At 47.9% G+C, this 12,547-nt stretch overlaps 1 protein-coding gene across 1 annotated transcript; it reads left to right on the forward strand.

The window, feature by feature from the left end:
* Positions 1–3,492: 3,492 nt before the first annotated feature.
* Positions 3,493–7,461, forward strand: LOC104471552 (serine protease inhibitor Kazal-type 6-like). Its single transcript, XM_010086931.1, has 4 exons — positions 3,493–3,550; positions 5,679–5,704; positions 6,565–6,677; positions 7,416–7,461. The coding sequence occupies exons 1-4, from the start codon at positions 3,493–3,495 to the stop codon at positions 7,459–7,461; spliced, it is 243 nt and encodes an 80-aa protein (XP_010085233.1).
* Positions 7,462–12,547: the final 5,086 nt, after the last annotated feature.

Genomic DNA, 12,547 nt, shown 5'->3' on the forward strand with positions numbered 1-12,547 from the left:
GAGCTGGAGCCATACCCTTCGTCCTGATCTTTCCCTTTCAAACCCTGCACTCTTCCTTGCTCCCTCAACTGTTGCACATGAGTCTCTGCTGTCTCTCTTTGATTGATCAATAAATTAAACACAGCCACTCTCTTTGCCAGGGACAGGTTTTTGGTTTGGTTTTGTGTTTTGTTTTGTTTTTTCAGGGCAGGGGTAATGGTCTTCAGGCTTTTAGTTACTTATCTGTCAGGCAGGGAAGTTGTGAAATAAACCACAATGAAGAACAAAGTGTGACGCCCATCACACACCTCCCCAAGCCCTCAGAAGAGTCTGTCGCTCCATACCAAACCATCAGAAGAGAAACCAAGCTGCTATAAAATATTGCCACTTTCCTAGTTTCTCTGTCTTATAGAATATAAATGGATTTGTCTTTGTCAAAGCACTGAGTCTTGGAGGAACTGGTCCTTTTAGGGGCCCTGGCATAGGGGGAGGTCTCTGGGGAAGCATGAAAGAGAAAGGTGGTGGTGGTAAGCTCTACCTGGTCACACCTGGGCAAGGGGCAGGTCTGGCCATGAGTTATAAAAAGGAGGCTTATGGCAAAGGGAGGAGGCTATCTCATAGGGAAGAAAATTAGGAACTGCTGCTTCCTTGAAGGGTGTGTCCATCGAGACTGCGTTGATCAGCAGAAAATTGCAGCAAGCTAGGCAAGGCTGTAATGAGCCTAATGAGAACCCAAGGAGAAATTAGACTGGGCTCAGGCTTTCAGCTTCTTGGAGAAGATATCTGAAAAGTTGTACTTGGGGTATTTGAGGCAGAGGTAGGACAGGGGACCCTTCAGGAAAAGGTCTTGGATTTTCTAACCCCGAGAAAGAAGGGCCAAAAGATGTACTGGTAGCTCCAAGATGCTTTCTGTCTTGGGAAAAAAGGTATGGACGTAACATCTGTGGGAGCCTAAACAGTGTGTTGGAGGAGCAATGATATATATGATGTCCATGACGATGTGCCATCTTTTTCGGTGAGTCAAGGAGCTAATATGCAAACAGCACAGGCAAAAAGTCCCGAGTGCCATGGCTCACACGCTCCCTTCCTCTTCCCTTCTCCACCTCCCATTCTCTTGTTATGTAGCAAGAATATCTGCTGATAAGGCTGATATTTAGGACAAAATCTGTGACTTCCAAGCCTTTTCTTTGGGTCTTGTTTCCTGAAATAGATCATTTCTTGACCAGGAATTTTATAGGTGCTTCCCGCCAGAAAATGAGAGGCTTCTGCTTCCCCTAGTACTAGCACGGAGCAATGCTCTGTCCTAGGAAGAGGGATGGAACTTCTTGTTTTCAGGTTTTTTTCTGTTAGGACAGGCAATAAAAATCACATCATACCTTTGTGCCTGTTCTTAAGAAAAGACAAACTGGAGAGTCATGGGAGTCCTCACTGCATATCTGCTTGTGTGTGTGGAAAATAATTAAGGCACAGTCTAAGTAACTAGTGGATGTGAAGGAGACTTGTCAGCACAGGACAGAGCTCTGCTATAATTTATTGTTGGCCAAGAGGTTTACAGAGTGGCCACATACTAGTGGAGTTTTGGCCATAGCAGGAAATTCCCTTCCACAGCGAGATCCTATGGTGAGCCTCCTCTGCAGTGGTACTTCGCAGTTTCTGTCTGAGGAAGCCAGATACTTTCTTAGGAGCTCAGAAGGCTTGGGAAAAGCCCAAATAAGAGCTGCTCATCTACAGGGAAAGGGAGGGAATACGGCAAGTACCGGGTACATGGCTGTATCCTAGATGCCTCGTGAGCCTCTAAGGAAGAACTCTTCAGAAGATGGAAAGGTTTGTATCACATAAACTAAAGACTGGCCCAGCACAGGTAAATACTCATGCTGACACTGCCCAGCTACCCCCCTTAGACTGCAAAGCCAGGTCCAGGCACCCTTCTCCTGTCCCTGATTTTGAGAGAAGTCAGAGAGACAGAAGGATTCCCTCAGCAAGTGGCCTGTTTCAGATGCTGTAAAGAGGTGGAAAGGGGTAATAACGATAATCACCTGCTTGGTAATTTAGTCTCTTCCTCTCCTCAGCCCACAAGGGATTGGTGCCTGCGGTACATTTGCTGAGGTTTTAGCCAGCCAGTTGCGCTGCAGCAACCGAAACGTTCGGGTAGATAAAGGATGGAGGCATTAAGGCTGTGGTCGTGAGCAGTGACGTATGAAACAAGAAAAGGCAAACACGTAGCGCTGCGAGTGGTAGAACTAAGTGCGATTTTGAACGGCGCTGCGGCTGACTGACTTGATAGCTAAATTATACGAGAGGCTGCGTTGTGAGCTCACCCTTAATAGACATCTGAGAATGCACCTGTCAGTCACAGGTTTCTCTGCTGTGTGGATTTTAAGATGTCTAGCCAACTGCAAACTCTAACGCTTCTCCAGATACAGGGCATTCACAACATTGCTCTCCTGCAGAAACTCCCTCCCTTGTTGTCTGAGGACATTAGTAGCATCTTTCCTCTGTTGCTAAGAAAAACATAAAAATATTCTGTTTTTTTTTTAAATTTTCACTCCTATGTCAAATTTGGTTGGAACTAGTTGCAGATTCAAAATTTACTGGGGAAACTAATAAGCAGATATATATTATGTTGTATATGTTCTATTACACATCGGTCTCCTAAGCCTTGTCTCCTTAGGAGACTAAAATTTTAATCTTTTTCTTATCCGAACAGATATTTTGCAAAGGGAGCAGCTGAACAGAAATCCTTGCACAGACTCAGCTGGAAATAGAGCTCAAGTCTCTCAATTCCCCATCAATTTCCCTTCATTGCTGTGGGAGCGGAGCCCTAACATATGTTTGTGGATGCGAAAAACTGGGAAACATTGACAGCTAGAGTTTAAATAGTTCAGGGAGGAGAGTCAGCAGTCCTATCTGGGACTGTGCACACAGCTCTGAGAGCATGTCACATCCGAGCGCTCCTCCACCCCAACCCCACAAATTTAGAACCATCCTCAAAAATAGCCAGAGAACAACATATAATTGGTTTCACAGACAACACATTCTCATGCTTGATTTATTTCGTAACGTCTAGTGAGTGTCATCACGCCGCACTCAAAGCCTTAGAGCTGGCATTCAGCGAGGGCCCAGAGAATGAAAATTACCAGCTTCCCCGATGAATCACCGCTTTGAAAATTCACCCTTGTGAGAATCCTGTGACTATTTAGAAAAAAAAAAAAAAAAAGAAAAAAAAAAAAAGATATTACAAGCCCGAGTCTATCACTCATGTAATTATCCCTTTCTAGGTTTGATGTGGACAGGGCAGCATTCCTAAAACACCATAAACACAGCCGGGGCCAATAATGGCTTTAGAAACGAAGTGGAGAAGTTCTCACAATTAAGGTGGGGAATGAGGACAGGTACGGATGGGGCATAAATACACAGAAAGGCAGGTCCGTGCGCGCATTGTGGGCTCTGATGCTGAGACAACACCTCCCGCACAGATCGCTTGGCTTGGACTAAAGAGCTCCTACCTGCAGCATGAAGGCAACAGGCGCCGTACTGCTCCTCAGCCTGCTGCTGCTCTCCTTCTTCTCGGGTAAGTGATCTTCCCCCCAGCCTAGCAAAAAAAAAGAAAAACCCTAAACTATCCTGACAACAGCAAACTTTGGCGAGCCTTGATCAGCAGATGACAGGCTTGAAGATAAAGCTGAGCAAGTAGAAGATCTCTGCGGGACTTGCTCACTCGTCTGACATATTTCCACTCCTCGTGTGCCTCCGCAGTGAATAACGCAGCGGGGGTGTCACTGGGAGACAGAGCGAGCAAATTCTAAGCAGCTCTTTCAGCAAATGTACCAAAGCAGAGTGTAATTATGGATTTTTTTGGTACAAATGGTCGTTGCGGAGTTTTGCTGAACCAGTTAGAGAAGAAACTCACTCACCTCAGGGTCATCAGCTCTTGTTTTGATCCCAAGCATCTCGGTATTTGGTGTTTTCCTTGGAGAAACATAATTAGATGAAAGTTTCAGCTTTCGTTTATGTTGCAGAGAAAAGCTTGAAAATTAAATTCCAATGTCCTCAAGGAGGCAGAACAAAGAGGGCAAATTAAAAGGATCCAGCATTTATTTATCTGGAGATTTTCACATCTCTCTGATGATCCGGGGAAGCTGAGTGATGATTTTTGAGCATGTAGGTCACATCAGTGTTATCAACTGCTTGTGTCCAGCCGACCCAGCTCTGGAAGGTTTGTGGTGACAGTTCCTGAAGAATGTGCAGAACAAGAATTATTTATGCTTGGTTTTCTGTGAATAATTTGAATAAAGAATTCACTTGAGAACATTGCAAGCTGTGGATGGAGAAAAGAGGTGAATTAGTTTGTACACATTATTCATTATGAAATATTCATCTGTCTCTAATTGAGTCTTAATTGGGACTGGGTTCCATCAGAGTGCCGAAGCTTCCTTCCAAGGCCAGGCAGAATAGCAGCAAACTCTGTGATCTCCTAGAAAATAAACAAATGTCAAGAGATATCATCACAAAGTCTTGTGTAGCTGCATGTAATATTTATAATAACTATCTAATGAGCTGTTTTGTAAATAATATGCAGATAGCCGTAGCAGTGACTTTACAGTTAAGGCAGCAGAGCCTGACCTGAGGACATGACATACACCAGTGTCAGGGATAAAACACCGAAGGGTGATACAACTGACAGAAGAAATAGGGTGGGTTGATGGATGAGGGTCTAGCTGACTGAGGGCTGGGTGGCATTTCAAATGTGTGGGGGCCCACATGTAGGACAAGGTCCTCCCACCTCCTGCCCCAGGTTCCCTCCTGCCCAGAGCCACCCGAGCAGCACCCCGGCTGGCAGGGACCCCCCGACCCGGCAGGTCCGGCCTCGCATCCAAACCTCTGCTGCCCTGCTGCCAGGAGAGATGCTGAGTATGTGTCCCGCAGTGATGTGACCCAGATTCTGCAAATCTGCATTCAATCCACGTCAGGCTCCCCCTTAGAGACCTTGCAGGGTCGCCCTGTCCCGCAGCGATGACTCAACCTGCGTGCCTGCCTGCAGCCTTTGCAGTGGAGAAATAAAAGGAGGATGGACTGATTATCTCCAAGCCCAGAGCCTGTGGTTACAGTGGGTATTTTTGCGCTCTTACTGACTGGCACTGGCTGTTCTGTATCACCCCATGATGTCTCTTTGTATCTCACCCGGGATGAGGTTGTTCTGGGAGAGTCTCTGGGTTGTGTCGTGCTGGGGATGGCTGTAAAACTGACTACAGGGTCCCTTTCTCTGCGGTACACTCCTGTTAGCAGTACCAGCCATTTTCGTTGCTCAGAGGCGTAGGAGTCGGAAAGCCTTAAAAGTCAATATAGCTTTAAAATCTCTGTTGAGCGTGGCTCCGGATCCGATATGGCAACTCGCTTCCCCGGGAGTGGCTGCCTTCCAGGAGATTGGGTTATGTGTCTGAGGTGCAGTTAGCAGCTGAATGACTGATTACATGGTATTTTAGTAACATTTTTCAAAAAAGCAAAATACTGAAAAGCAATTCAGATAATGTATTTCCTGCCCCCTCCTCTGCCGCACAGGATGACGGAGCAGGAAAAACCTGGTGTATGTTTCGCTGTGGTTTGCATAAAGGGTTTGTGACTTTAGTTCAGCCTTTATCAGAAAACAATGCTGATGTGTGAATTCTCCTTGGTTTTTTGTTGTTTTTTTTTTATTCCAGATGTAGCAGGTCAAGACATTGAAGAGGTTAGTGCAGCTGTTTCTGCTTACTGAATCTGCATTTTCTAGAGGAATGGTTTTGTAACCAAGATCCTGGTGCATGGTAAACAGTTTTTAATGTCTGCTGGATGCAGGTGGGTCCTTCCAAGATGTCCCAACGCTTTGGGGAGTTCTCTGTTGTACAGGGGATCTAATGTGTGGCACGTTAGCAAGTAGACCAGGCAAATGGACGTCTGGTTTAGCAAATGCTTCCCATGGTTAGGACCAGGGTGCTTACACAGCGTTGTGTTTGTATGCAGCACCATTTTACCCGTTTTGCTCCACTGTCCAATCTTCTCATGAAACAAATGGACTCTTGAGAGTGTTTTATTCCCCCATCATTGGGACCTGACCAGAGACAAAATACATGTACATTACCTGGACACCATTTTTAATTCCCTGTAGACTATGGTTTTCCCCTCCTGCCCCTGGGAAGGCAGAAAGCTCAGCAAGCACCGAGCTGAGCACACAGTTTCGCAAGACGTATGAAGCCATGCAGGAGAGAGCTAACTTGGTGCCAAATGCCTGAAAGAGCATCAGTGCTGACTCTTCTCCTACATGCCTAGGCTAATCCACTCGTGTCTTCGGGAGATCAAGACTTCTCCCAGGTGGCTACAGTTTCCCTCCACAAAAATGGGGCAAAAATCCCCCTGAAACACTGCTGCTGCTCATTTCACACAGGGCTGCTTCTTTCAGTAAGTAGGCAGTGTCACCACTGACGCTTTAGTCCCCTTGTCAGAAAAAGCCTTGTATTAGTGACCTTATACCCAATTTGGAAAGTGAAAAAAGGAGTGTGGGTGTCCTGAAAGGTTTGGTTTGTTGGGTTTTTTTAATTATTCCTTTTGCAGGCTTGTAGAGAGTTTGTAAACAGAAACGTGCACTGCACAAGAGAGTCCAACCCTCACTGCGGCACCGATGGCATCACGTACGGAAACAAGTGCGCCTTCTGCAAGGCAGTGCTGTAAGTGAAGGCAGAGGGGGTCGAAATAACAGAGTTGGCTCAATGTCCATGTACATAATGATGTTCTTCACGGAGTGGGGGCCCTGCATCCAGGCTGCTCCTCTTGTATGGACCAGCCCCTGAATCATGCCAAGTGGAATATTTCCTCCTTGGAATGGAGCTGTGTGAATGCAATTTAGTTTTAATTTATTGCTAGGCTTTGCACACTGGTAGTTGCCATGCTGAGAGGCAGCACGGGGCTTGGGAGGCAATTGCATCCATCCTGTACCTTCTGCACGCACTGAATCGATGCACATTTCCCACTATATGCCACAGGCTGCAACTCTCACTGCCCACACTTCTGAGTACTGCGAAGTGTCTAGAGGAATGCGAGAGCTGAGCCGTGCCAAATTATTCCTGAAAAGTCTGAAAGGACTTTGTGGAACACGACACAAAATCTCGGAGGGAGAACAAGGAGATGCAATAGGAGCCAGCAGCCCTGGACTGAATGTACTTGCAAAATATTGGTTTCTCCTTGGCAGTCCTTAACGTTTGGTGCACACCCAAGGCTCCCTTACCCTAGGGGAAATTACAGAAGAGAAAGGAGAGGATGAAATGGCTCAATGTACTCTGTGAGGCACCAGGGTACACTAGCATGGGTCAGGCAAATGGTCCTGTTTGGACAGATGAGCTCCTTGTCCCACACTGCTGTGTCTGTCATACACGGCTTTGTCTAAGTCTGCCTTGCTCCTTTTACAGGAGAAGTGGAGGGAAAATCAGGTTGAAGCACCTGGGGAAATGTTGAGTCCTCGCTGTCACCGAGCAGCAACAGCCGAGCCCCCGCCGGTACCAGCCGCAGACGCCCGTGCGCGGACACGGGAGCAGCTTGCCCTCACCTCCGCCGTCTCTGCTCAATAAAATAAAACTCAGCACAATTCTTTGGCTGGATTCCTTTTTCTGTAATACCCAGAAAAGCGCTTTGGTACAGCCATACTAGAGCCTAACACGTGGCTTTGCTACACAGTGCTGTCACACCACCCTCCTCCCAGGAGCAAGGCACTCCCTGTGCCGGAGCAGTGATTCCCACGGCTCTGGGGGCTGTGTCCTCCCGTCCCCAGCACCCACAGCTCTTCTCTCCCTGTCCTGCCTGACAAATTGGCACCCGCTTGCCGGGCAGCCAAGCAGCGCAACTGCTTGTGGGCTCCTGGCCAGTCCTCCCCATGCCGGGGGGTGGGTGACAGCGGGTGCCTTTTCTTTCCCCAGCCTCCATAGACATGTTCCTTCCTCTCTCGGAGGTTATTGTGGGAGGGTGACAGGAGAGCTGGGGAACAGCGTGACTGTATATGCCTCATCTCCTTTGGAAACCAGAGACAAACAAGCTGGGGCTGGGGAATATTGCTCCATTTAAGCCTGCAACAAGAAGATGGCAGGTGGAGGCTGGTTTTAGGCAGAAGCTGCAAGGCTCTTCTTTCCAAATCATTCTCTTTCTTCTTCCTTTGAAGGGAACGCTTTGTCTTGAAAATTGTGAACTCACCAGCATTAGTTTCCTCCTGCCAAGTGTCTTCTCATGCTAATAAAATTATATTTAGAAGAGTACCAGACTGTATAAAGTGTCAATAATTACAAAAAAAAAAAATTATCTGGAGGAGAAGAGCTGTGGGCTTCCTCCCCCCACCTCTAGGATAAACTCCTCCTGAATTGTACACAGACCTTCATTTTCTAGGCAGAAGTATTTATATTTATTTACGATCTTTAATGCACATAGACTTTATTCATTTCTTTACTTTTCACACTGCTGCCCTCTCTCTTCTTGATGCTGGCTGGAAAAACCTACTTTGTGCAAACATGAGAAAATGACTTCTATAGTCTCTCCCCATTCACCGGGCAAACTTCGCACAGGGAAATACTTGTGGCATCCCCTTGTTAAAACATTGGCAGCAGATCAAGGGGACACCAGCGCCTTCATGTTAAATGGTTACTTTCAAAGGAAGCTTTAGATTTTATCAGGAGCCTCAGGGGTCAACACATTTTGTAAGCGCCAGCATCGAAACCTCTGGACCTTGTTTGGACAGGGTTTGAGCAGTTGCCTATCGTGCCACAATCCACGCTTTGAACTCAATCGGGGTGCAATGCCTAAACAGAGAGGCTTTAGCAATGAGCTCAGCACACCTGAAGCAGGCTGCTCTTCTGAGAATTCACATTTGCCATGCCAATTCCAGCAAATCCTTTGTCATTGGTAACTTGACAGGTAGCGTGCAGGCAGCAGCCAGCCAGCGGTTGAACCTCAAAGGCAGAACTCTGTCTTGGCTGGTTTGGAGCTTCTCTTGGACCAGCTGTCTTTGATCCTGATATTTTTCCCATCCCAATTTACTGGATTCTTGCAAAATCTGCCACTCTTCTTGGAAGCAGACTAATGCTCTCTGTGTCCCAGGTTGTATAGCCCGGGAAGGTACACTTGTTTGGTTTGAAATCCAGACGTTACGTTAGTAAACTCAAAAGCAAGACATCCAGAACATGGATAAGATTAAGGGAAGAAAGAAGCACTTCGTGCACGAGGACAAGTGGTCATGAAGGACCTTGGGAAAGTGGGAGGACCTTCTTCATCGATCCTCCTGCTTGGCGCAGGAGGACCCCCGCATGTCCTCTCCTACCTGACTTATCCTGTGACGATCCTGTCACATTGTGTGGCTCTGACCAGCACCATGTTCAGAGCGCAGGAGCAAAAAAATGCCATTTTTTAAGATGGAAAGTGACATTTCAATGGGAGAGGGGGTATGGGACATCTTTACTCCTGAGATGGCCCTCAGTGACTCCAGAAATCTCACAGCATATTCCTGTATCTAATCCTTTTGAATCTGGGGACTGAGATAACAAGGAGAGATCACAAGAGAGCAGAAACTGCAAGAGTTCGCTACTTGATAACCATCCTGTATTTTGCTCTTGGAGTGGAAATAACAAATAAACCACCTCTGTACCTCTACAGACCCAACTACCCTCTCCTCCACCCGTGCTGGGGAAGTGGGGAATGGGATCCATCTCCTTTGAGAAAATTATTTCCCTCAGTCAAGGAAACTTCGCAAAACTTCCTCCCTGGGAGAGGCCAAGAGAGGCCGCGCTACCCCAAGTGAACAGCTTCTGTTGCGGTCCATCCTTCCAGCTGAGGGGGCACACGGCTCTGGCTAACTGAGACAGCAGTGATGCTCTGCTGGTGCTGGGTCCATTCGCTCTGGGTTTCAGAGCGCTGTGCTCTGGGTGCAGCCACAGGCTGTCCAGCCTGACCTCCCGGCTGTGCCTGGCTCCTTCCTGCACACGTACCAAACCCGAAACCAGGGTTTTGGGCAGGAAAAAATTTAATGCAATTTAACAAGGGCAAGTGTAGAGTCTTGCATCTGGGCAAGAATAACTCCAGGTACCAGTACAAGTTGGGTGCTGAGCTGTTGGAGAGTAGTGTAACTACTTCTCCTTTGACTCACTTCCTCCACCTTTTAAGGCATGTTGAGTTTTGGAGATTTATTCTGACAGCTTTGAAAGGTGAGTGAGTCATGAGAGATTTGAGATCTCTTCTATTAGATAACATGAGCATCTTCACAGCTTTTTCTCTCCCTGGGGAGGAAAAGGCAGAGGCTGGGCTGGGAGCTGCCCCAGCATCTCGGCCATTGCCAAGACGTGCACCTTGCAGCAGAATGGGGTCCCTGTGCTCCCCACATCTCGTTCAGTCCCTTTGGCAGTTAAAATAATGGAAGAATTAAATTTGTGCATGGTTGCTCTTATTGAAAGGAAGACATTGCTCACAGCTGAGCACACACCTGACTGGGCTATGCACATGGCGGAGGGGAAGGATGTATTTCCATCTCACAGCATCTCTCTGCTGGTGGTGCAGCTGATACATTACTGTGTCCAGGCTCTTGGCCCATTTAGCTTGTGTGCTCCATCGCCTCCTCCTCCTCCCCCAGCACAGGCACGTGTCACTGTCGAAACTCAGTTGAGTCCTTTGTCCTACTTTTTTTGCCTTGACATTCACAGCGTTTGACAAGGCTTTTCTAGCTGCCATGGGATGATCCTAGGGTGGTGGTGCTGACTGCAGCGTTCGCACAGCCCGGCTGGGGAGGGAGCTCTGGACTTGGTGATCATTCTGGTTCACCCTCTTTTCTACAGGAGAAGGCATTCTGGATCGGGTTGGAAGGGACTTTGGTCCAACCTCCTGCTCACAGCAGGGTCAGTTCTGAGGTTCTATCAAGCTGGTCAGGGCTTTATCCAGTCCAGCACTGAAAATCTCCAAGAGCAGAGAAAGTATGATCTCCTTGGGCTACCTGTCCCATGAATGTCATCATGGTAAAACAATTTTTCCTTGTATCCAGTTTCAATCTCTTTTCTTTCAACCACCTCATCTCCAAGGCATCAACCACTGCAAGGAGGCTGGCTCCTGCTTGTTAACTGGCAGGCTACTCTTATGTCCTCCTGAAGCCTTCTTCTCACCAGGTTGAACAAAGCCACCTTGGTTCAGCCCCCAGCTCTCTTGGTGGCTCTCCACTGAACTTTCTCCGGTTTTTCAATGTCTTTCTTGTATTAGTGGGCAGCCCAAAACTCAATATGGGAGGGAAGGCTTAGCTATGGGGACAAGGAAAAGGATTGTTCAGGGACTAGGTGGGAGAATATTGCAGGAGGCTGAAAAGACGTAGATGGTGACAGTTGCAGGGAACAGCTGGAGGCTGTCAGTGTGTGTTGGGTCCTTTAAGGATTAGAGAGCAGCTGAGCCTGCTCTGGGGTCAAATGGCTCCCAGATGCTAGGAATCAGCCAACAGCTTCCCCCTCCCCATCACAGTTGAAGAGCTTAAATAGGACCTCAGGGCAAAAACCTGAGTGTTTTTACTGACTCCAGAGCAAAAAGGAGGTGAGGGGTTTGCTTTATGCTGTGAGTGGCTTGGTGTTTGTTTGATGTTTGGGGTTTTTCCCCCTGAAATAAGCAGTGGGGTTCAGGAGCTTCTCGTGGATGTAGCTGCAGTCATTGTGGCTGGTGTTGGTGTCTTATAAGACTGCTCTAAAAAAGCTGGAGAAGTCTTATAAAATGCATGTGAGAGACAAGGGTTACCACAATGCATAAAGGGAGAACAGGGGAGGCATAAGATGTATCCATGTAGGAAAGTAGGAGTCACATAATGAGTTGCTTGTTTTAAAGCTCCAGTGATTAGATGGTGCTTTGAGGCACCTCTTGGGCTTTGACACACCTGTGGTAGTGAGGGACCAGAACTTCAATAAGGCCAGCTTCCAGGCTTTCTGGAGGGAGCAGGGCTTTGGCAAAACCTCAATCAGCATTTGGGAGATAAGGTCAAAACTGAGCTTCTGCTGGGCCTGGAGGGATGTCCTGACCAGCTTGAGGCTGGCCACAAGCAGCAGCTTCTGTGCTTGTAGCAGGGTTGGACTTAGCGCCCAGCTTGTGGAGCAAGGGTTTCCTGGGCATGTGGAAAATGTGGTGGTGCTGTGTAATACAGTACTTCTCCTTCTGAGAAGTAATGTTGGTATTGTGGCCAGGCCTGCTGTGACACTTCTGGCCTTCTTCCCAAAGAATGTCACGCCTTTCCTTGGGAGGATGATTTTTTATGGAGTCATCTGTAATAAAACCATCAGCTGCCCAGGCCCTGCCCTGCAAACGCATCCTCCCGTCATCCTCCGTTTCTATACATACCCTTAATCCTCATTCACAGTTACAGCCGGCAAGAGGATGCTCCAGTTTTGTCTGATGATGACCCATGACAAAGGCGCTGGGAGGAGCTGCAGAAGGTCACCGCGCTGCCCCCCTGTCCCACGCAGGGACAGAGCCGCCCGGAGCATCCCAGGGGGGAGGAGGGGGCGGGTGTCGCCCGGGGCTGGGGCTCGTTCCCGGGCATCGGGCT

This window comes from Pterocles gutturalis, unplaced genomic scaffold (assembly GCF_000699245.1).
Source record: "Pterocles gutturalis isolate BGI_N339 unplaced genomic scaffold, ASM69924v1 scaffold10546, whole genome shotgun sequence".
NCBI classification, from domain to species: domain Eukaryota; kingdom Metazoa; phylum Chordata; class Aves; order Pterocliformes; family Pteroclidae; genus Pterocles; species Pterocles gutturalis.